Source organism: Elgaria multicarinata, chromosome 8 (assembly GCF_023053635.1).
Source record: "Elgaria multicarinata webbii isolate HBS135686 ecotype San Diego chromosome 8, rElgMul1.1.pri, whole genome shotgun sequence".
Lineage (NCBI taxonomy): Eukaryota > Metazoa > Chordata > Lepidosauria > Squamata > Anguidae > Elgaria > Elgaria multicarinata.
In genome coordinates, this window is record NC_086178.1 from 26068102 (window position 1) to 26093342 (window position 25241).

Here is a 25241-nt window from a genome sequence, read left to right on the forward strand (position 1 = left end):
ATGCAAGATGAAAGGCTTGAACACTTTGTTCACACCTTTAATCTTGCACAAATTGGACATTTACGACTGCCATTTATGCAACTTGGGAAATACACATTTTCTGGAACCACCATTGTTGCTCACAATGGCGGCTCGAGATGAGGGTGGGTGGCCTCGCGGTTTCATCCGGTGCTCGCCGGGCCACAACGAAGCTTGCACAGCAGTGGCAGCTTGGCAGGCATCAGACGGAGCTGGATGTGGGTGAGTCTGTCCAACCCTATTGCATGCTGTTGTTAGGTGTGACAAGTGGTGCACAAGGGGTTGCCTGCTCATTCATCTCTAGGAGCCTACCAACTGATCTGATTTGCGATGACATCTTTGCAACAATCCGACCATGTTCATGCAATACTCCTTTGTGCAGCACCATGTACATTGATGGTGCTATATAAATAAATAAATAATAATAATAATAATAATAATAATAATAATAATAATAATGCACTCAGGAATCCTGCCTTTGCAATATGTGCATCTTCATTCCTGGATCCAGGCACGAGTGACTCCAGGAAGGGTAGAGTCACACTCCATCTCATTCACCTGCAAGAAGGTCACCAAAGTTATGCCATAGTTTTCTCAAACTCCATGTACTGCAAGGGCTTCTGACATCAAAATTGCAGTGCAGAAATTAAGATCAAGCTCCCATTACAATTTATTTCATTCTGCTTTCATTTAACAGTAGCAGATGTGCAAATGTTTGTTTACTCAGTTCTTGATAGTAGGCATTTGCTAGGGGAAGCATGAAATTAATTTCTGCCCTAGTATTAAAAAATCATTTCCTTGATTTAAATGTGTCTTTGATAAAAGGAAGAGTCTCATAAAATGCTTAAGCTGATGAAGCAGTGCAAAAAAAAGGAACAATATTTGCTGTCTTAGGATTGCCATTTCTATTTGCTTACATTGCAGAGACTGTTTTTCAGGAGAGCAAATAATTATTTTGTACAATTGCCCATGCAAACACTTCCCATTTGAATGTGATGGGAGCAGCATGGTAACACTGTTTATTAAACTGCAAGGGAAATTATATTAGCAGAGAGGGGAAAACACCTACTCTTTCTTGACATCTGTCATTTAGTCAAAACTGTACAAAAGCAATAAAGAAACAAATAAATATAAAGTGTCTTTTTGTACTTTTGTTTCAGAATTTGTGCCACATGTTTCTGAAATAATTTGGCTGAAGCATCATTGCCGCATCATGGGTTACTGCCTTAAACTCAGTCTCCTAAACTCGCCTGCTGGTAAGTTCTTTTGCTATAGATGCCACTTTCAACGTATGTTCTGTTGACCCCTATGCTGGCAGTTGTACAGTTAGCCAACTATTGGTCTGTGGCAGTGGGATCACTTTGCAGATCCATAGCATAGACAGTAGTTGCAGACAGACTGATAGACAATTGATGCATTAGCCATAGGAGTGTACTTTACAAATCTACGAAAGCATTGCATTTGATTTAAAAATGGTTCTTTCCACTTTATGTCTTGCATCAACAATAAATAGCCCAAAGGACATACTGTATTTCTCAGGATGGGTGGGGAGAGTGGGGCAATGGAAACCCACTTGCTCCACTGTCATCTCTCTTTCCACTTAAAAGCTGAGCTAACTTCAGCAGCCAGGCTAGGATGTCTTCCCTGACTTAAGCTAGCTCATTTGCAGGAGACCCTCCTCCTTTTTTAATAGCCCTCACCCAGCCTTGCCTCTCTGAGTGACCACATCCAAAGGCCGGTCCATGTGATGGTTCTGTTCCATCCACTTACTGGGTCCCATAAGGTATCTGTAAGCCTGCTGACCACCTGGCCGAGTCACCTGATATTCCCGAAAGCCAAAGAATGGCAATGTCTTTATTCAGACTGACTAAAATATCACAAAGTGTAGTGAGCAAAATTCAAAGTTCCCCTGAGCTTTTCTCTAGGCTGGACGTTAAGCAAAACAACAAGGATCTGACATGGATGTTTGCGCATTACTGCTTCATTTCACTTTCACATAAAATTTATAGCCGATTGGTTTGCTTAATTTCTGAAGGCAAAGTAGTATTAATTCATCAATCAAAAGAATGTTCAATCAGAGTCAGGGTCTATGAATGGGCTTCTTGGTAAATCTATAGATTAAAACTAATCTGTCGTATTCATTAACGAAAGTGATGTATGTGATTAGATGACAACTGGAAACTATATCTGGTAAATGGGGAAATCACAAAATGGGCTCATTTTAAATAACAGATGATCTTTCTGTTTGCAAATCCTTTCTTCTTAATGTTCCACAATTCCCTGGAACTCCTGTGGAGTGGAGAATTTAAAATAAGACACAGAGTCTGTCAAAAAAGAAAAAAAAAGAGATCATTTTTATTTTACTTAACTGCTGAAGATGACATCTGCAAGCTGCTTACTCCAAAAAGAAACCCAATTAAAATTGTAAGGCCTACTCTGAAATTAGTGCTCCACAGTGCATTCTGATGGAATGCATGTCTACACCATGCATATCTCCCACGGTCATCTCTAGGTCATCCCTGTGTGTCCAAATGATGCACAGGGAATCCTGGGGTCAACCAGGAATAACCAGAGACTTTCCCCGGGATAACTGTAACCACAGATTTCCCAGTTTTTCCACAGTCCCGGGACAACCCCGAGGACTGCGGCCAGTGTGGCGTGGGATCTCAGATCCTCAAATGGGCACTGAGCTGCATGGGGTGGCTCTGTGCCCTTTGGGGATGGAGAGCAGCAATTTCACCATCCCTGAGATGGGGAGGGTGGGCACGGAGTTTGTTTGTTTGTTACTTATCTTTTTCCCCAGATCAGGGCCACACAGCTACTCTTCTAAGAAAAATGCTGCCTGCAATGTCCGTCTTCTTCTAGGACATCACACAGCTGTGTAGAAGCTTGGGAGGATTGTAGAAGCACGTAAGTCCGTGATCATCCCCCCTCCCTCCCACTTCCTTAGGTATAGATGAGCTCAGGTTCTACAAAAAGTATGTCATAATTTTAAATTGGGATGTTGGAGGAATCTATCGGGGGGGGTGGATCTCAATGAGCTTTCACCAGCTCACCTCCCGCTCTCTTCTCCAACCTAACATCTGCCAACTTACTTGACTTGGTCCTTGTGGAGTCAGGCCACCTGGTGGATTTTTACTCTGCATGATGGTGGTAGCAGTGGAGGGTGGGACAGGAGTGCTATGGCCCATGGCTCCCCTCTCACCCTCCTGCCACCATCAATGCCACCATGCAACTCTTTGAGTTGCTCCTGCAGAGAGTTAGGGACAATGATTGCATGCAGTGGTGGAAGAGCAGGAGGGGAGTGTTCCCCTCCTACTCTTAGAATCATAGAATGATAGAATAGTAGAGTTGGAAGGGGCCTATAAGGCCATTAGGTCTAACCCCCTGCTCAATGCAGGGATCCAACTTAAAGCATACCTGACAGATGGTTGTGCAGCTGCTGCTACACTATGCTGATAAATTATATAACTTCATCTATAGGTCAGAATGGCTGAGCAATTCAGTTCATTTTAGCTTTGACCAGAATTTGCCCAATTCTCATACCCTGGATCCAACACAGGCCTGAACACAACCTGAAGACTGAAGTCCCTACATTGGCAAGCTTCTGATGAAATTCATGCAACACCAGAAATGAGTTTTAAAAAATGTGTACATTTGAAAAAATGTCCATGGTTACACTTTAATCAATGGGAGAAAAATATGTATAATTGATTATCCTTTTGGGGGAAAATGGGCAAGAAATGCATTTTCATGGGACTCCCCAAGCTTACAATGTGTTATGGACAGGAGTGGGAACAAGCTCCAAGGTAGAAATTGGAGAATCTTAATGAGCTTGGGTGTTGCTGAGTAGCACATCCCTCTGTTGGAGAGAAAGTGCAAAATTCAGTTGTGAAATGTTTTTGACATATATTATATCCTGCAGATTTCTTGCCTGAGGAGAAACCTCAACATTCAATTCTCATTGAAGCTTAGGTGAGATCAAACAACATCCTAGAAATTTATAGGAACCATCTCAATCCTTGAGGAATTTTTCTAATCTTGGGAGCAATGTGGGTACATTATCACCTCAGAAGGCACCCCAAAAAGTTAGCTTTCAGTTTCACATCCAGCAAACATTTTGGTGGCAACTTTGTATTGGGATATTATGGAGCACTTCTGCACCCAGCAATTTATTTATTTATTTATTTATTACATTTTTATACCGCCCAATAGCCGAAGCTCTCTGGGCGGTTCACAAAAATTAAAACCATAATAAAACAACCAACAGGTTAAAAGCACAAATACAAAATACAGTATAAAAAGCACAACCAGGATAAGAACCACACAGCAAAATTGATATAAAATTAAAATACAGAGTTAAAAGAGTAAAATTTAAATTTAAGTTAAAATTAAGTGTTAAAATACTGAGAGAATAAAAAGGTCTTCAGCTGGCAACGAAAGGAGTACAGTGTAGGCTCCAGGCGGACCTCTCTGGGGAGCTCATTCCACAACCGGGGTGCCACAAAGGAGAAAGCCCTCCTCCTAGTAGCCACCTGCCTCACTTCCTTTGGTAAAGGAAATGATAAATATGGATCCATTCACAGCCCAAAATCTACTCATTTATTTATGCATTAGAAAACTTCTTCTAAATTATGAGATTCCCTAGCAACAGCACATCTACTTTGCACTGACCCATCAAGTACAAAGCACCCTTGAGTTTCACTCACATGTGCCCTTAAATGTTAAGAACTTTTAGAGGTGGTGTCAGTTAAAGTGCTCCACATATAAGTTTGCCCTGGAGCTGACATCCTATTTGGTCCACGGATTCTGCAAAGTCAGCATACCTGGCAGCTTGCTTGAAGCACGTACTGTATAGGTAACATCAGCACTTGTTTATAGATCTTATGGCAGGATGGCTGACTTAAATGAAATGATATGATTTTGTTTTGTTTTCTCCTTATTATTGTGTTCTTGTGGTTTATTTTTATATTAATATGTGTTGTAAATTGATTTTATTATATTTTGTATGCTGCCTTGAGAAAATACATTTTGAAAGATGGATAATAAATTTCTTAAATAAAATAGTAAGAAGAACTTAGAACCATACCTAAACATAGCACAATAAGGAGTCATGCTCTTTACCCATCTAGCCCACTCCTATCATGCTCAGTTGGGGTGGTTCTTCAGGACTCTCCCACACTAGAGACATTCAAGAGGCAGCTGGATAACCATCTGTCAAGGATGCTTTAGGGTGGATTCCTGCATTGAGCAGGGAGTTGGACTCGATGGCCTTGTAGGCCCCTTCCAGCTCTGCTATTCCATGATTCTATGACTTCAAGTGGAGGCTTTTCCAAGACCTACTCCTTGAGATCTTTTTAACTGGAGAGCCCATGGATTGAAAATTAGAACATCTTTACACAGTATTGCTCTAATTACTAAGCTATGGCCCTTAAGGAGACTGTGCCAGATGACAACCTATGTTGAACTAAAAATACAAACAAATAGCAAACAGTTAAGTACTGTACACAAATATTAAAATTATGGACGTTTTTATCATAGAGAACCTCTGTGGTACATAGGACCACTACCCCTTAAGAATGGACTTCCAAAAGGCTTTTGACATAGTCACTCACCAAGGTTCCTAAGCAAACTTAGTGGTCATGAAATCAGAGGGCAGGTCCCCTCGTGGATCAGTAACCCATTGGAGGGATGTAAACAGTGGGATCCCACAATCATCTGCATTGGGATCAATGATTATCAAATTGTTTATAAATTACGTGGAATAAGGTGTAAGCAGTGAAATGGTCAGGTTTGCTAATGACAGCAGATTATTTAAAACAAAAGGGGGTTACAAAGAGCTCCAAAAGGATCTTTTCAAATCAGGAGAATGAGCATCAAAATAGCAAATGTGATTCAATATAAGCAAGTATAAACTGATGCACACTAACTTCACAAATTCATTGATGGGATACCATCTAGAGAGCCTTCCTCAACCTGGGGCGCTCCAGATGTGTTGGACTGCATCTCACAGAATGCCCCAGCCAGCTGGCTGGGGCATTCTGGGAGTTGTAGTCCAACACATCTGGAGCGCCCCAGGTTGAGGAAGGCTGATCTAGAGGGAACGAAGAAAGAAACAGATCTTGGGATTTTAGTAGACAGCTTGATAAAAATGTCAACCCAGTATGCAGCTATTTTGGGGAGGGGGGAAGGCAAATTCCACTAGGAAAGGAAACAAAACAAAACTGTCAGTATTATACTGCCTTTACACAAATCTATGATGTGACCACACTTAGAATAGTGTGTAAAGTTCTGGTCACCATGCCTAAAAATAAATATTGTAAAGCTGTAAAATGTGCAGGTAAAAGGAACAGGAATGATCAAGAGGCTGGAGCAACTCCCCTATGAGGAAAGGTTACAATGTTTGGGACTGTTTACCTTAGGAGAAGTTGATGCGGGAGGTGGGACATGATAGTGGTGTACAAAATTATGCATGGTGTAGAGGAAGTAGATACGAATACATTTCTTTTTCTCCTATCATAATACTAGAACCCAGGGTCATCCCATGAAGTTGATTGGTAAAATATTCAGGACAAATAAAACAAAACACTTAGTCACAAAGTGCATAGTTAAAGTTTTCAATTTGCTACCACAAAATGTAGTGATGCCCATCATTTTGGATGGCTTCAAAAAGGATTAGATAAATTGAGGATAAGGCTATAAATGCCTGACAGTCCTGATGGCTACATGTTACTTCCAGTATCAGGAGCAGTATACTTAAGTACACCAGCTGGTGGGGAACATGGCCAGAAGGGTGCTATTGCACTACTTGTGGGTTTCCCACAGGCAGCTGGTGGGCCACAGTGATCGTACTGGACAATATGGACCTTTGATCTGAACTGCCCAGAAGCCTTTGGCTATTGGGTGGTATACAAATATATGGATGGAAATGGTCTTCTTACATCCTTATTCCATTTTTAAAATATTTAATTATGCAAATAAACATAGCAAGACTTGCTTTAGGAGATTATTTATTCATGCTTCAAATAGGTTACAGTATGATGTGAAGGCTTGGGGGGAGGGAATCCTGGAGGGGAACCAGACAAATTCAGAAAAACAACAACAACCCACCACCCAAGTTTTCCAATAATCCTTGTGTAGGGGACGACGACACAGATGAAAATTGTTTTCTTCTTCTCCACCCTATTTTACTGTACCCCCTCCCCCAATGTCAGCTCTGAATCTCCTTTTCAGTTTGGTTTCAGTGTGTCTCTATCTCCAAGAAACAAAAATAGGGGGATACAAGGACTTCAATTATTACAGGAGAGAGAAGAGGCCTCCCATTATTTGCTAGCCATCAAAGCCCATCAGCCTACTAATTTATCTGTACATGGTTTCTCTTTGACCAGATGATGTGCCCAGGTGAAAGATGCTTGGGAGGTTTCAGCCACTAACTCTCTCCTTAAGAATCAAGGACTACTGGATTAGAGAGGACCTCAGGAGGTCATGATGACTTATCCTTCAATTGTATAACAACAATATGGATTACAAGAAGGGAGGAGAGAAAAAAGCCAAAACCAAGAATAGCTGGAAGGAGGGACAAATCTTATACAACAAGAAAAGTACAAGTCCTAGTTCTACAGAATGTTTAATTTTAGATAGACCTCAAACGTGGTGTGATGAAAAACAATGAGAAAGAAAGGCAAACAAAATACCAACTGTCTCTGTTATGTCAAGGTTATAATAGTTCTCATCATATGATTGTTTATTTATTTGTTTTTTAAAAAACTCTTCAGCAAAGAGGAAGAAATTATGGAGTCTCCTAACATAATCAAATTGATTTAATCTTCTGACTAATCATTGAAGAATTCCATAGTCCATAAATAAAAGGCACATAGAGCTCTAGTACAGATTGAGATTCTCACATGGCTTTGTTGGCACAAACCCCATTCAGTTCAATCAGGTTTGGACCATCAGAAGAATTCTGAAAACTGGGGCTCCTATGTAAACTAGGGATTTATTTATTTTGAAAAGGGGTCTTACTGAACTAAGACTACAGCTGAACAAAAATTCCTCCAAAACCTTTTCAGATTGTTTTTTTTCTCACATGACTAGAAAAAGAAGACCCTTGGCATTCCCCCCCTCCAAATATTAAGAACATAAGAAGTGCCATGCTGGATCAGACTGAGGGTCCATCTAGTTCAGCACTAGATGAACCAGCTATTGACCAGGGACCAACAAAGCAGGACATGGTGCAACAGCACCCTCCCACCCATGTTCCCCAGCAACTTGTGCACACAGGCTCAGTGCCTAGGATACTGGAGATAGCACATAAACATCAGGGCTAGTAGCCATTGATAGCCTTCTCCTCCAGGAATTTATCCAACCCCCTTTTAAAGCCATCCAAATTGGTGGCCATCACTACATCTTGAGGTACTGAATTCCATAATTTAACTATGCACTGTGTGAAGAAGTACTTCCTTTTATTTGTCCTGAATCCCCCACCAATCAACTTCATGGGATGACCCCTTTGGGTTCTAGTATTTTGAGAGAGGGTGAAAAGTGTCTCCCTATCCACATTTTTCCATACCATGCATAATTTTGTACACTCTTTAGCCTCCATTTTGCCAAGCTAAACAATCCCAGCAGTTGTAATTTTCCCTCATAGGGGAGATGCTCCAGTCCCTTAATCATTTCAGTTGCCCTTTTCTGCACTTTTTCCAGCTCTGTAGTATCTTCTTCTTTTTTAGGTGTAGTGACCAGAACTGTACACAGTATTCTAACTGTGGTCACGCCATAGATTTGTATAAAGGCAGTGTGGTACTGGCAGTTTTATTCTTAATTCCTTTTCTTATAATGCCTAACATAGTGCTTGCCTTCTTTCCAGCCACCATAAATATTGTTCACCATATTTGTGGTGGCTGCCATTCCCCACTCCTCACAATGCTCCAGAATGACTTTAGGTCTCAGGCATTGTAGAAGAGGTAAAAATCTCAGGTTGAGGAAATGTATGGCCTATTCTACACCAAACAGGACATTCCACTTTGAAAGCTGTATGAAAGTGGTATGTAAAAGGCATGAGCCACATGACTGCTTTATAGCAATATTGAAGTGTACTGACAACTGTTGGGGCCCATTGACACACCCTATACCGCTTTCATACAGCTATATCCTGCTTGGTCTGGCTCCTGCCTTTTATATACCGCTTTCATACTGCTTTTAGTGTGCAATATTCTGCTTGGTGTAGATTAGGCCTATGTGTATGCAGAAAGAAGACAGGATAAATAAAGCCCAAACTTTCAAATGACAGAAGGTCACGGACATGGAAGCTGATGACGCCCAATGATAATGTTAGCATTATCTATGTACAATCCTAGACTATTATATAAAGCCCAATATAATTTATGGAAACATTCGTTTATGAGATGCATCTCAGAACTGAAAAGATTAAATATACGAGATATGATCACAGCAGAACAGATAAACTGTCCATAATAAATCAAAGATTGCTAATTTAAAACATTTATGAGCGTCACATTTGCTAGCATATGATGGGCTCCTTGCTGCTTTCACTTTCCATTGGCAGCTATACTTCAGTAATCATGTAACTATTTGCTGTTGCCATAAAAATGTTCTCTACCTGTGAGCACATGCTGGTTCAATTTTCCAGCTCCAAATCAGATATAAAGTTTCCAGGGGAACGCATTTAGAATTGTCTTCTTAATGACCACAAGAGCCTGAAAAGTCTTGGAAGAACTCTATATCAATAACAGGACTTAAAATATAAATAAGTAAAAGGCGTAATGAGAGTTTGGCAGTTTCTATCAGATTCATTATTTCATATACTTCTAGGATAGGTATGGGAACTGCAGATGTTTCAGCTATGAAATTTATTTTACATGAAATTCCCTGGACACAATACAGAAGGACCCTGATCAAGGAACACTTTAACACATCTCTAAAGCTCAGTCAGACAATCTATAGATCTGGTTAATATCACAAAGCCAATTCAGAATGAGGGCAATGATTTTTTGATCAATATTACTCTCAATCAGAATAAGCAAACACTTCTGGCTCAGTTCACTTCTCCCTCCTCCTTCCAGAAACAAACAAATAGATAAACAAAAAAGACTGAGGTGCTTAACAGATTATAAAAAAAAATTCTCCCAAAGATTGTCCCTCTTCCATCTCTGAAATTCCTCTTTAGAAATAATCCCTTAGAGTTAAAGTTAGGAAATGTATTTACTAGTAGGGGTGTGCAAAGTGGGTCTTCTCTGCCTTGAAATTTGAGCCAGAGCTCCATTGAGGTGATTCTCTGCCCTGGTTTTGGAGTGACTCCCATACTCCACCCCATTGGATTCCCCATCGGAGAACCGCCCGATTTCGGAAAACTGCTCTAGTCAATGGAAATTAATCAAATGCTTACAGCTCCCTCATTTTTAAAGATAAAGAGATGAAACTTGGCATGGTAATAGAAGTTAAGTACATCTTTAGGCAAGCCAAGTTTAGAGTAGATCCCTCTTAGGTTTGATTTTAAAGGAATTTTTAAATGTTTGTAGTTTTAAAATTATTATTTTTTAAAAGACACTGGGATTTTTAAAGATAAAGAGATAAAACTTGGCAAAACGATAGCTCTTAAATAGGGCTTTGGGCTTGCCAAGGTAGTAACAGATCCATTCATGACTTCATTTTTTAGGAATTTTCAAATCCCCCCCCCTCAAACCATTATCCCCCTTAAACACACAAACACACACACGTTAATCCACCCCTGCACATTTACGGAGGGAACTGTTATCTTTCACTTTGCTTATGCAGAGCTCCACTGCTGCTGGTGGAAGTTTCTACTCCAGCCTTCTCCAACCTGCTGCCCTCCAGATCTATTGGACATACAAACCCCCTCCCCACACACTGGAAGCCCAGCCAGCCAACAAGAGTAATAGTTTAACTGAAATAAAGAGCCTGCCAGCTCAGGTGTAGAAGCTTACTCACTATGCCAGCCCACCCAGCTGTGGATGATTAACTTCTGGGAATCTGAGCAGAAATGCACTCCCTCTCCCACCCACCCCCATGGCCAGAACAAGCAGCCAGTTAGTGTTTCCCAATCCCCCGAACACTGTGATTGGAGGAGAACACAGTCACGGACAGCATCTTCCCAATATGGAGATATTCAATTCTCTCTCTCACACTCTCTCTCTCTCTCACACACAGAGCATTGATGCCTAAAAATAGGTTGGATAATTTTGGACATGTTAGAAGCTCCAATTGGGCATGCCTCCTCTCTGATATTAATTAATGGGTTTGGAAGCGGCCAATCTCTGCTCTGAAAGCTCGAATGCTCCGTGGTTGTTACCAGATAATTCCGGGTTGGAGAACACACCTGTATTTACTAGTGCTGTGCTAAAAAACCATTTGCCCTTCCATGACCACTTTGTTTCCCAGCAAAAGAGGCAGTCATTTTTCTGCCTCTTTCACAGGGATATTGAGAATTTTGCAGGAATGTTGTCTCTTTCTCAGAGATGATGAGAACCTTACTGTAAGTAGGTGACTTAGGCGGTCATGTCTACTCTTTATTTTACTATTTTTATTCCATTCAGTCCCCTGGACAGACTGGGCTTAAAATTGTAAGATAAAGAATGTAATGTATAGAAATAGTCAGGATGCGTTCTCTCAGGCTACCGGAGGACGCCCTAAGTATTTGTGGAGATCCAGTTGTAGAGGACATGGCACATTATGTACACTTGATGGTCCATTATATACAGACATAAGAAAAAGTTATTTAGAGCCTCTTTTAAAGAAAGTAAAATATAGGGGTGTTAAAGAGAAACTGAGATATTTATTACATTCAGCCAACCCATACATGATACAGAGGGTTGCACTATTTGCAGTGAAAGTTACTAGATGTAGAACAAAGTTTTTGGATACTATTGGTGTGAAGTGTTATAAAGATTCAGAGACATAAATACAATTTGACAGGTTATTAAAGGGTTCTGTATGTCTGTCGTTCACCCACGTTACTATCATTTCAGCTAAGAATTGTTATGTGTTTCATAGTTCTGTGGTTTTAACCTTATGTGTAACTTTTGAAATTGTATAACAGCATAGTATATATTTTTTAAGTTTATACATGTTGCAATGATCTGTGGATTGAGCAATACACATTTGGAGTCTATGAAATGCACATTTTCAAAAAAAAACAAAAAACAAAACAAAACAACAACAACCAAAGAACACTTTTATTTTCCACACTTTAGTCAATGGGAGAGGAGCAAGTGCACACTTTTGAAAAATAAGCAGAGAAATTTGCACTTCCCAATTTGAAATGCACACTGTTCCCATTCAAAAGAACCAAAAAAGAGGCCAAAAGTGAAAATGGAGGTGAGTCAAAATAAGCGTCAGAGTGACTCTGGAGTAATTTAGGTGACCTCAAAAATCCTTGGTCCTCCCATCCGTATGCCATGCTGGATTAGGGTGAACATATGAAAAGGAGGAAAGGGCTCCTGTATCTTTAACAGTTGCATAGAAAATGGATTTTCAGCAGGTGTCATTTGTATGCATGTCGCACCTGGTGAAATTCCCTCTTCATCGCAACAGTTAAAGGTGCAGGAGCTATACTAGAGTAACCAGATTTAAAAGAGGGCAGGGCACCTGCAGCTTTAACTGTTGTGATGAAGAGGAAATTTCACCAGGTTCTCCATATATATAATTGACACCTGCTGAAATTCCCTTTTCAATACAACTGTTAAAGATGCAGGAGCCCTGTCCTCTTTTTCATATTGTCACCCTATGCTGGATGATCCTGCAATACACCAGAATCCTTGCAAGGCATCATCTATACAGAGAACAACAAGGCCCAATTCTGTGAATTATGCCCTGGCCTGCTGCCCTGGCCTCTGCTGGGTGCTGTTGCTTTGATAACTGTACTCAGCATACCGGCTATCACAAATTCCAGTAATGTCTTGTTTTATTAATTACTAGCTGTACCCGTCCACGCGTTGCTGTGGCTCAGTCTGGTTAAATGGAAAAGAAAGAAAAGAGAAAGCGCACGTTTCTAATATGTTTAATTTCACAATGCTTGTGGGTATACAAAAAATTTTGTTGTTCCATTGTCTGTGCAGATATAGAGATTGTCTGGTTTGCTGACTCTAGAACACGCAACATATAATTGTCCATGTGAGAACCAATCCATGTCTAGATCTAAACCGCACAATTCTAAAGATTGGCCCTGAGCTTTGTTGATGGTGATTGCAAACGCCAATCGAATTGGGAATTGCAATCTCTTAAATTGAAATGGCATATCCGTTGGAATCATAGGAATGCGAGGAATGAGGACATCTTCACCTTTGAAAGGTCCTGTCAAGAGTGTTGCTTCTACGACGTTGCTTAGTATTTTTTTTACTGCAAGCCACGTGCCGTTGCAAAGCTTTGGCTGGTTGATATTTCGCAACATGATAATTGGCACGCCGATTTTCAATTGCAGTACGTGCGGTGGCTTCCCTGGAAGATCGAGTGAATTCAAAAATTCTGTTGGATAATTAACCGCTTCATCTGCTTCCACAACAGTGTCGACGGACTTGTATGTGACTGCCTCACTTTGAATGTTAGACTGAATAATATTGTTAAGTTCGTAGAAGTCTTTGTTCTTGGCCGCAAGAATAGCTCATTCACTCAGCCAATCGTGATTATTATAATTGGTTTGAATATTGGGAAATACTTTTTCAACCAATTCTTCTTTTGACGTCACTAAATTGCAGAAGTTATGAGGCAATGAAATTCGTCCTGAGGTCAGATCAACCGGCACCTTTCCGTTCCCAATTTCCAGGAATTGACGTGAGAATATCTCAGCTGATCGATCGTTTTGCAGCTGGACACGCATATTTGTAGTTAATTTTAACGTCTTGACATGTCGCCACAAAGTAGAGTATTTCAGGGAAGCATTTATTTCGTCTGCTGGTGTCGATCGAGGAATTACAGGTAATGTTTGCCTGAAATGTCCTGCAAGCAATATTAATGCATTCCGAAATAGTCTGATGTTTCCACACAAATCTTGCAATGATCGATCAAGAGCCTTGAGCAATTTTTTGTGCGCCATTGTGCATTCATCCCAAACAATAAGTTTGCATTTTTGCAATACTTTTCCCATGCCGGATGCTTTGGAAATGTTGCACGTGGGAGTTTCAATGAATTGCATGTTCAATGGCAATTTCAAAGCGGAATGAGCAGTTCTTCCACCTGGTAGCAATGTCGCAGCTATTCCAGATGACGCAAGAGCTAAGGCTATGTCATTTTGGGATCGAATTGCTGCCAGAATCAATGTAATTAGGAACGTTTTACCAGTTCCTCCTGGCACATCTAAGAAGAAGATTTCTCCAACCCCGTTATTGACAGTTTGCATTATTTGATCATAAATGGCATTTTGCTCAAGCGTTAGCTTAGGAATATTTGATTGCACATACGACAAAAGATCATCCGTGTTGTAATTTTGTTCACAACGCAATTCTACATGGAACAAAGCACGTGTCATTTTGACATAATGTGAAGAAAGCAGTTAACGTTGTAGCCAGTGGATTCAGGGCTATTTGTTGCACATTTGCAGCTGTGAAATAAACGCGTTGTCCATTTTCTAGATGTACTGCTAAGTGAACAACAGCTGGACTTCGTTCATGTATGGGAAATGAAAGAATTCGCCATACAGCTTCATTGCTGCTTATGTATCTTCCAGCCTGACCAGCATGTGCTCCTTTTACGTCCAACAGATGGTGCTGTTTTTTTAAAAAAGCATGTTTTTACCTGTCACAGGTGTGGTGAGGAGGTTAGTGGGTTTTGGCCAGAATCTCCTGGCAGTTACCTTTCTTCAGAACTTGGAACTTCCATAGAAGGCCGCAGTTCCGAGAAACATCGCTAGATGGCGCCAAATAGGAGAGAACATGGAAATAGGAGAGAAGGCAGAGGCAGTGGATTGGCCTACTAGTTGGTGATGTCACAGTGACTTCTCTCCTATTTGCATAAGTGGCTTGGAGGAGGCCTCTGGGCTTTAATATACCCTATTTCTTCAGTTCTAAGACACACTTTTGTCCCCATCTATAATATAGTTACATAAAAACACACGCGTATTCGAATGCAACATTGTGTCAAAATTTCAAAGCAATTGGTGAAGAACTTTCGGAGATTTTAGATTAGGAACAAACGAACATTTACATTTTTATTTATATAGAAAGTAGGGGTGTGATCCGCTCCGATTAGGAGCGTAGAAGCAGTAGCGGATTGGCCTGCTCCGCCTTACCCAGAGGCGGAGTAGGAGCGGACCGCGGACCCCCTAGAAGCAAGGCGAGGAGAAGTGCCCATTTTTCGGAGCTCCTAGTTCAGGCGGAGCGCTCCGGTCGCCATCTTGAAAACATTTCACCATAGGATTGCATTGCGGCAAATAATCGCGCATAATTACGTTCTTTTTGAAGCTATCGTTCTAGAAATTCTTGTGCTCAGAGAGTCGTGGATGGGGGTCATTTTGAGACCACTCTCACCTCTCTGCGTTGTCTGGGTCGCGTGCTATATTTTTGTGAAAATCGGGTCAACCGCGCGGCTCAAACGGCGTTTTCGGCTTTTTGCCCATAGGATTGCATTGAGGGAAAGAATCGGGGATAACTGGGGGGGTTTAAGCAATCATTCTGAAAATTCTTGTGCACAGAGAGTCGTGGATGGGGGTCATTTTGAGACTACTCTCAACTTTCTGCATCGTACGGGTCGCGTGCTAGAAGTTTTTTAAAAATCGGCGGGAAAAATACCTTTTTCAAAGGGCTGAGGGGCAGAGTCAGCTCCCGGTCATGATGATCCCAAAGTTGGAGGAGGGCATAGGCAAAACGGGTAACTTGGGATTCTGGGAAACTTCTCTTTCTTCATCTGAACGGGCTTTTCCCCGTGTTTTTTAACACAGTAGCCCCACCAAATGCACAAACACAACCTGAAATCATATACTAAGCCAAGAATAAGAGATAGAAACACAGCACTGCTCCCCACCCTAACCTTGGTGAACAACTGAATCGATGTGGTGCAAGGGGATGAGCTCCCCTAGGGCATCTCATCGTGGACGTGCCCCCACTCTCTCCTGCACTGGAAGGCCATTAGAGCCTTCCAAAGAGAGTAAAACGGTGGAGCAATGCCTATCATGAGTTGAAGTGAATGGTCACTTTTCAGTGGTGGAGCAATGCCTGTTATGAGTTGAAGTGAGCGTTTTACTTCTTCTCAGAGCTGTTGGTGGCTGTCTTGAACTGGCAGCTACTTCCCCCTCCCCCGGGCACGTCCCCCTATTGCTGGTAAAAGACAGATATAGCCTTTTTAAAAAAATTCTTCTTGCTGTTTATTGAGCAACACTGCTGCTTTTAATTCCACCCCTCCTTTGTTTATTTATTGATTTATTCCATTTTATATGCATTACTGGCTTATCCTTGGCTCACTTCCTTATGCCCCCAGAAATGCCAGCTGCATGCCTGCCTGCCTTCCCTCCCTCCTCCCCTGCCCACCTCGCAGGGATGTTGTGTGTGGGGTGCCCGATTTTCAAAAATTCCCCAAAAATCAGGGGATGATGGGATTGCTTTGAAACTTGGCGTGCGTGTGTATACCCCCATGAGGTGTCATGGTGCCAAACGTGAGGTTTCTAACTTGAACAGAAAAAAAGTTGTATAATTTTTTAGCTTTCAATGCAAGCCTATGGGGGGGGGAACGGAGCTCCGGATCCGGATCCGGAGCTCCGAGCGGAGCAGAGCGGAGCAGAGCGGAAGTGGGCGGAGCGGGGGCAGGGCGGAGCGGCCCGATCCGGAAAATGGCGGATCTGCAAGTGAAGCGGAGCGGGGGGTCCGTGCACACCCCTAATAGAAAGATGTGTTAGCCCTGCCGGGAACCTTTTTGGCTGAAGAAGAAGATGACAATTCTTTAAATAAAGAAACAAACAATGGTCGAGTAGAACATTGAGTGGTTGGTGGGCTCCATACCTGTTCTGTAAAGAGGCTTGAGGGTTCACATCCAATATGTGAATCGAGGTGCTTACCATCAGACCTAGAATATGCCTCTCATCTCAACATCACCGGTCTTTTTAAGCGTCTGGTGCTGTAGTAGCATCCCTGCTGCCAGTACTTCAGGCCCCTATAGTCTCTTTTAATGAAAATCTGCCACTGTTTTCTACATCGCCCTTTCCCAACAGATGCAAACAACTTTGAAGGTTCCTGTTGACACTGGTCATTTGCAACCGAGGCTGATGGCTGACCAGACACTTCCCTGCCTACCAAACTGAATCTGTGCTTTGTTTTAATGATTTGCTTTCTGGGGGAGAAAGCATTGCACTTGCTGACAAGGATCAGTCATATAATGTCAGGCAGCTTAATTACTATGGCTCTGGCACACTGTGATGTAAATTGGAGGAGCTGAGATTAGCAACATGCTAGATCACTGAAAAGAGAATTATTTTTCTTTGTTTCCCCTGTCGGGAAAATGTGCTTCCTTTAGGGGTAGCATGACTTCTTTGCAGTTGTGTTTATTATGAGTGAACCTAGAGAAGTAATCACACACACACACACACACACACACACACACACACACACACACATATATATATATATATATATATATATATATAGAATTGGCATATTCTGTCCTGGTTAACAACAAAAGCAAAAGGTCCAAAAAGAGTTGTTAATTTCAAGCATAAAATGAAGCAGGTCTTGCGCTAAAGAAGGCTTCATTCAGAACCATGTGGTGTGGTTTTATCTTCTTCGGTCTTCCTGTTTTAATTTCTTGCTAGGTCCTGCCTAGCAATCAACCACAGCAAATGAAATAGAAAGAAGTGTTGTTGTTACAATTCTTGAAATTGTAGCCAGTGCAGGAATCAAACATTTCATAATGATTCACGTCTCGCATTACCAGGTTTGAGGACAGGGCTTCTTAGGGCACAATCCTATGCAAGTTTAGTCAGGAAAGAAGTCCCATGACACCTAGCATTCCCTACCCAGCATGGATGGCTGGAGGCATGCAGAGAGTTGATGGCCTTTTTCTGTCTAAACTTGCAGAGGATTGCAATCTTCAGGAAAGTGTATAGAACACATGTTTTGCATGCAGAAAACCCCAAGGTCAATCCCTGCCATCTCCAGTAGGGATGGGAAATTGGTGGTTTGTCATCCAAATTGGTGACGGCCACCAATTTGGATGGTTTTAAAAGGCAGTTGGATAAATTTTTGGAGGAGAAACCTACTATCAATTTATCAATGGCTACTAGTCCTGCTGGTTAAGTGCAACCTCCAGTATCATAGGCAGTAAGCATGTATACACTAGTTGCAGGCAAAAGGGGGGAAACAACGAGATGAGACAACTGTATAGGATATCAAATTTATAGTCTGATTGGTCTGGGCTATGTGTCTTTTCACCTACTTCACACTGTAAGAGGAGAGAGAGTATTCTGATTTTGGTTAACTTGGTCACCTGAGCCTCAAGTGACAGAGATGGTTCTAGAAGAACCCCCAAGCTATGAACCTGCTCCTTCATTATTATTATTATTATTTATTTATATAGCACCATCAATGTAGATGGTGCTGTACAGAGTAAAACAGTAAATAGCAAGACCCTGCCGCATAGGCTTACATTCTAATAAATGTAAGGGGGAGTGCAACTAATAGAAAACCTCAGGAACCTTCTGCATGAGGCCAACTGAAGCAAGTCACGTTGTCTCATACTACTTTTAGTTTTGGTATATAACTAATATATGAATATTGAACTATATCAGCTGTGTGGCTATTATGCCATATTTATTTAATCATTCCATTTGTGTCCTGCACATTTCTATCCTGCATTTTTCATATCTCACATTCAAGACAGCTTACAGATTCAATAATGCAATATATCAAGTTGAAACACCATAGTGGAGGAAGGATTTATACGTACCTGGTTTCAGTGCCAAGATTCATGAATGGGATTACTCCCTTCTTTCCACAACTAGACATGTTACTTTAGGATGTTTATAACTACAGATAGGTGAATATCTCTATACCTGCCTCAAAAATCATCTGGGTTGTGTTATCATCCCTTGTGAGTACTTGCAAAGCCCTGAGAAATGTTGTGAGAACTTGAAAAGAGTGATTGCAAAACTCAGATGGGACTTGCTCCCCTTTGCATACAACAACAACAACAAGTCTTATGTTTGTGAAATGGGGGAATAAGTCCATACTACATAAGGGTTGGAGGATGGGGCCAGAAAACAAAAGAGGCCAGGTAAGTATGTGGGGCTTGCCTATATAGGTTAACCCCACCCATGCCTTATGTTGCATACATGCCTAAGGTATGTGTATCATCCATTCCTCTCTCTTCCCCAACCACAACAGCCTGCTCCCGCCCTAGCTGGAAAAAGGCCTTTCTTGCAGTGATGGAGAATTAAAGTTGCCGGACTCCGGATTTGTTTTAGTGAGGCTGGCTTTTGGACATTCTTAGAACCCCCCATCGCTTCTCTGGGAAGACTAAGGCCCAGTACTGAAGTTCACTGATCACTGTTAAGCACAGTCCACATTCCATATACTGCTTTCATAGTGTTAGATCCTGCTTTTTATTCCACATTCATAATGGTTTGAGACAAGGTGTAGATCTGGCCTAGGGAGTTAAAGATGATTCCTCCCTGCCTCTCCAGCCACCACCCTCAGTCATCTCCTGCTGATTTCCTTCTTTCCCCCTCACTAGGTAAGTGAGGAGGAAGGTAAGCAACGGCAGGGATGGTTAGAACTGAAAGAAGCCTCCTTTGGGAATGCCCCCCGCCCCCGAACTCTTGGAAACACATCAAGATTTACCTGTAAGTTCCCTTTTTAAAAAATGCTCAGAAAAACCAGGACCATTTTGGAGCAAGTTGAGGAGAGTCTTTCACCCCTCTTTAATATCTTTTGCAACTTTGACCTTTTCAGTATTCAGTACTTGACTGATAGACATCCTCTCAATTTCTCTAATTACAATTGCCTTGTTTAAATGGAACATGTGAAGGCAAGCCCATCCAATTAAATTAAAGAATATTGAAAAGGTCATCTAAGAGAAGTTATGAGAAATCTACCGTGTGATGATGGCCACCTGCCACCAACTCCTCCACAAAAAGCTATTGGCTGACAATCTGGAAGCATTTTTTCCCTCACAGATCACAAATGATACCGCAAATGGAATGCCATACAAACAATGTATTCTTAGAACCAACATTTGAATAAGGTAAGAAATAGCTCAGGTCTAATTCATGCCCATTAAAATCAAGGTATGTAATTATACAATTCCTCTTTAGAAGATGCTGTATGGAAGTTATTAGCAAATGTCACTCAAATATACCCTGACATTATACCTCCATATCTTGATTCACATTAGAAAAAGGTGTTAATAGATAATAAAGTATGGGCAATTCATTCGATTGTCATTATCGGTTGTGGTCTTCCTGTAATTAGATATCAGCAGGGGTTCTTCGAGAGCATACCAGTGAGCTTCATATTGCAAGAATATTCTCAGCAGGATGTGCCTTTAATTCAACTGGTATAGTGCAGTTATATGTATAATGTATTCCTATCAACTTATAGGGTAATGTTGATTAGGGCTGTGCACGGACTCCCCAAACTGCTTTGTGGCCTGATCCGCAACTTTCGGATTGTGCCGATCCACTTCAGGCCAATCTGACCCTCCCCCACTCCGCGGAGCAAAATCCAGAGGGGCAGGTCGACATTTTGCCCCCTTCCCTACTTACTTGCCTCCATAGCGGACAGTGGAGGCAGGTAAGTGGGGAAGGGGGGCAAAATGGGGCCAAGTAAGCCCTCCTCCCCCCTGCCTCCTTACCTGGCTCTGCTGCTGTTGCTGCACGGACTGTGGTGGAGGCAGTGGAGCCAGGTAAGCCTCCTCCCCCCACTTACCTAACTCTGTCGCGGTCCGGTGCAGGCTTCAACTGAGGCCCATGCGTGAAAGCAGAAGCAGGCCGCAGCCTGCTTCTGCTTTAAGGCCTGGGCCTCAGTTGAAGCCTGTGCCAGACTGCTACGGACACAGGTAACCCCCCTGCCCCTTACCTGGCTCCGTCACCAAACAGACTGCGGCTGCAGCGGTGGTGCCAGGTGAGCCCCCTCCCCCCTTACCTGCGTTCAGAGCTCCGGATGGAGGCAAACCGCTTCGCCTTGATCCACAGCTCCCCCAACCCGATCCGGATCTGCCTTTGGCGGAGACAGATCAGGTTGCTCCACTCCGGATTCGTGATCCAAATCAGAGCGGAGCACAGCCTTAATGTTGATGTGACAAACTATATGCAATTCTGTCAGTTTGTTCTTCAGAGAGATGGATTTTCCAGTACTGCTGGTCCAGGCCAAAGGCCTGTCTCATCCAGTAATCTGTTTGCCCAGTGGGAACCAGATGCCCGTGGCAATCCCAAAATATGTTGACCTGCAAAGCTTTTCACTGTCTAGCTCCTTCCTATCTTTCCTCTCTCATCTCACACTATTCCCCCGCTCGTGCCCTTCGCTCCTCTGATGGTTTCCCACCTGCCCAAGGGTCTCTACTTCCCTTGCTTGGCTTCATCCATTTTCTTCTGCTGCCCCTTACGCCTGGAACGCTCTTCCAGAACATTTGAGAACTACAAGTTCAATCGCAGCTTTTAAAGCTCAGCTAAAAACTTTTCTTTTTCCTAAAGCTTTTAAAACTTGATTTTGTTCTGACTTTTATACTGTTAGTTTTACTCTACCCTGTGCCTGTTTGGTGCATTCTCTTCCCCTCCTTATTGTTTTGTTATGATTTTATTAGACTGTAAGCCTATGCGGCAGGGTCTTGCTATTTTATTGTTTTACTCTGTACCGCACCATGTACATTGATGGCGCGATATAAATAATAATAATAATAATAATAATAATAATAATAATAATAATATCTGGTTTTGTAAGTAACATTTGTAGATGTTCAGAAATCAGTGAAGTTTATGGGGCTTCTGGTACCCACTTTGCAGCTATGGTTGTGTAAGCATCCTGTATGTTCACACGGAAAGGGCCAATCTTTTATATACGTTCATACAGCTTATACTCCTATGGGTCCTATGGGGCTTAATTAGAATAAACTTGCAAAAAAACCTTGAACAAAATGTCTTTAGTAAGCATCAAATTACAGAAACATGCCACAATTAGTCCTTTTTTAATTTTAATTTTTTTAAAAAAATAAAAATGGATCTCTTGCTTGTAGCCCAGTCCCAAGTGCTTTTTGTATCTGCAGAAGCTCAGTAATTCAGAAGTCTCTTTGTAGATGTTCAGTCCCAAATTTGTAACTCAACATTGTTGTTCAATGTATTAGCCCCACAACAATAAAATATTTATGATAAATATCCAGGATGCAGAAATGATTCACCATCCTGTTAAAATTCTACACAATAACAGTTCAATTTACCTCATACAAGGTGATAAGAGCCCATAATTCTAAAGCAATCCTCTAACATTCTTTCAGCAGAACTGACTCTCTTTTTTTGGTTTTGTTTCTTCTCTTAGCCCTCCCTCTAAGTAAGAATTTCGCCCAAGGGACTAAACCATCTACTCCATACGGGGTTGCACTCACAGTCTGTGAACGCCCACCAAATACTTGGAGGCACTTCCATTGAGAACCTGCCACCACCAGTTCCTTTTCCACAGTTTTGTAAGCTCTGAGCAGAGCATCTTTCTTTACAGTGATGGAATTGGACTGCAAGTCCCAGCATTCTCTGTGTGGAAATAATGCAAAGATTATCAGGCTATTCCACAGTTCTTTGGGACATATACCTCATTCATTCACTTAATAGACTGGCAACCTTTTTTTACCTTAATTGGGGCTCCCTACATATGGGAATCTTCAGTAATTGTCCCATACATTTCAGGAGTAGTAGAGAGAAGAAGCATACCTATACACAGTAATTCAGTAAGCATATAAACAAAGCAATCGTTGGATCAATTCGTACAGTCTCTAAAACAGCCTTCAAGATAGTTTCCAGGGCTGATTCTGCCTCTCTGGACGAAATGTAGTTCCTTTTCATGGGAGTTTATCAACCATCTACTTATTGTGGTCAACTGAGTAATAACCCAGTGATCTTTTTACAGGAACTCACTGATTATTTTATTTCAATCTCAATCACTATTGGATTGTACCATCAAACTCTGATTTCATAGTTTTGCAAGCTAGGCTGTATTTACAGTATTATCACTGAACTTCGCTTTCTTGTAAAATATGTAAATAAATTTTTAAAAGGAAGATAGCGAAGTAGGTTGTTAGATAATCTGCACAAAGTATCATTATCAGATTGCTTTAAATCTCCTAGGAACATCAGTGATACATTATTAATAGACTATGTAAGTTAGTCTATTCAAAAGCTGTTAAAAAAAGAAGCACTTATGACACATTATACAAATACTTCAAAAGTACTACAACATGGTTGTGTTGTCTGCTGAACTTTGACAATGGCATTCAGGCTTCACATGAACACTGGTAACTTGTTATTTTTCATTTACTTGTTTATTGATTGAAATACAGTTTTGTAAACCACCCAGAGAGCTTCGGCTATGGAGCGGTATATAAATGCAATAAATAAATAAATAAAGCTCATTTCAAAATGTAATGATAGGAAAACATTTACAATTCTGTTGATGTATAACGTTATTTCCAATAATAAATAAATGGCTAACACAAATAATAATAATAATAATAATAATAATAATAATAATAATAATAATGTATTTCTTACCTGCCTCTCCCTCTGGATCGAAATGGGGAACAACATCAAATACAAAAATACTACAAAATATGTAAAACTGATTAAAAACGTATAAAATTACTACATTATTAAAATAGCAGCCAGACATTTTAAAATTCAACTGGGTAGGCCTGCTGGAAGAGATCAGGCTTCATAGCTTTTTAAAATTCAGAAAGACTGTTCAGTTGGCGGATCTCTCCTGGCAGGCCATTCCACAGTTGGAGTGGCAGAAGAGAAGGTCCTCTGGGTAATGGTTGTCAGCCTAGTTTTCACTGACTGAAGTAAATTATTTCCAGAAGACTTGAGTGTGCGGGACAGATTGTATGGGAGAAGGTGATCCTACAGGTAACCTGGACTCAAACCATGTAAGGCTTTAAAGGTGATAACCAACACTTTATACTTCGCCCGGAAACTAATTGGCAGCCAGTGAAGCAATTTTAAAATTGGGGTAATATGGTCACCCCTAGGTGTACCGGTGCCCAACCTGGCTGCCATATTTTGCACTAGTTGAAGTTTCCAGACTAGGCACAAGGGTAGCCCTAAGTAGAGCGCATTGCGGAAGTCCAGCCTCAAAGTTACCAGTGTGTGCACTACCATCTTTAGGTCTTCCAACTCTAGGAAGGGGCACAGCTGGCATATCAGCCAAAGCTGATGGTAGGCACTCCCGGTCATCACATCTATCTAGGCTGTCATTTGGAGTGAGGGATACAGAAGCACCCCAAACTGCAAACTCAGTCTTTCAGGGGGAGTGTAACCCCATCCAGAACTGGTTGACACACCTCCAAACCCAGGTTGGGGCCTTTAACAGTAAGCACATCCATCTTGTCTGGATTCAGCTTCAGTTTGTTTTTCCTCATCCAGCCCATTACCACCTCCAAGCATTCATTTGGAGGAGACACACTATCCTTAGCTGACACTGTTGTCGAAGGCGTAGAGAAATACATTTGGGTGTAATTGGCATAGTGATAGCACCCCACCCCATACCGCCAGATGATCTCTCCCAACAGTTTAATGTCGATATTAAACAGCACTGGGGATAGAATAGCACCTTGTGGTGTGCCACACAGCAACTACTTCTTTGAGGAGCAGCTATCCCCAAGCATCATCATTTGAACCAGCCTTAGGGATAGGACTGGAACTACTGAAGCACAGTGCCCCGAATTCCCAAACCTCCCAGGCGTTCCAGAAGGATACCATGGTTGGTGGTATCAAAATTCGCTGAGAAGTTCAGAAGTACCAGCAGGGACACATTCCCCCTGTCAATACTCAAGCGTAGATCATCCACTAAGGTGACCATAGCTGTCTCAACTCCTTATCCTTCACCAAACCAGTTTGAAATGGGTCTAGAAAATCTGTATCATCCAAAACTGCTTGGAGTTGGAAGGCAAATCAATCCCATCTACAATCCATTTCTCTGGTGAATCACGTCCAGTGATTTATCCATATTAGCAGTATCCACAATGTCATTCATTGTGGAGAGAGAAGCCATTTTCCCAGTAGCTAGCCAAAG

The 25241-nt window shown here is 41.6% G+C and overlaps 1 protein-coding gene across 1 annotated transcript in view; it reads right to left on the reverse strand.

Annotated features, from left to right (window-relative positions):
* Window positions 1–1040: 1040 nt before the first annotated feature.
* LOC134402476 (syncytin-A-like) overlaps window positions 1041–25241 on the reverse strand; it is a 261355-nt gene continuing 237154 nt past the window's right edge. Inside the window, exon 2 of the mRNA XM_063131938.1 lies at window positions 1041–1083. Coding sequence (XP_062988008.1) covers window positions 1041–1083 — 43 coding nt within the window. The remainder of the gene's footprint in view (window positions 1084–25241) is intronic.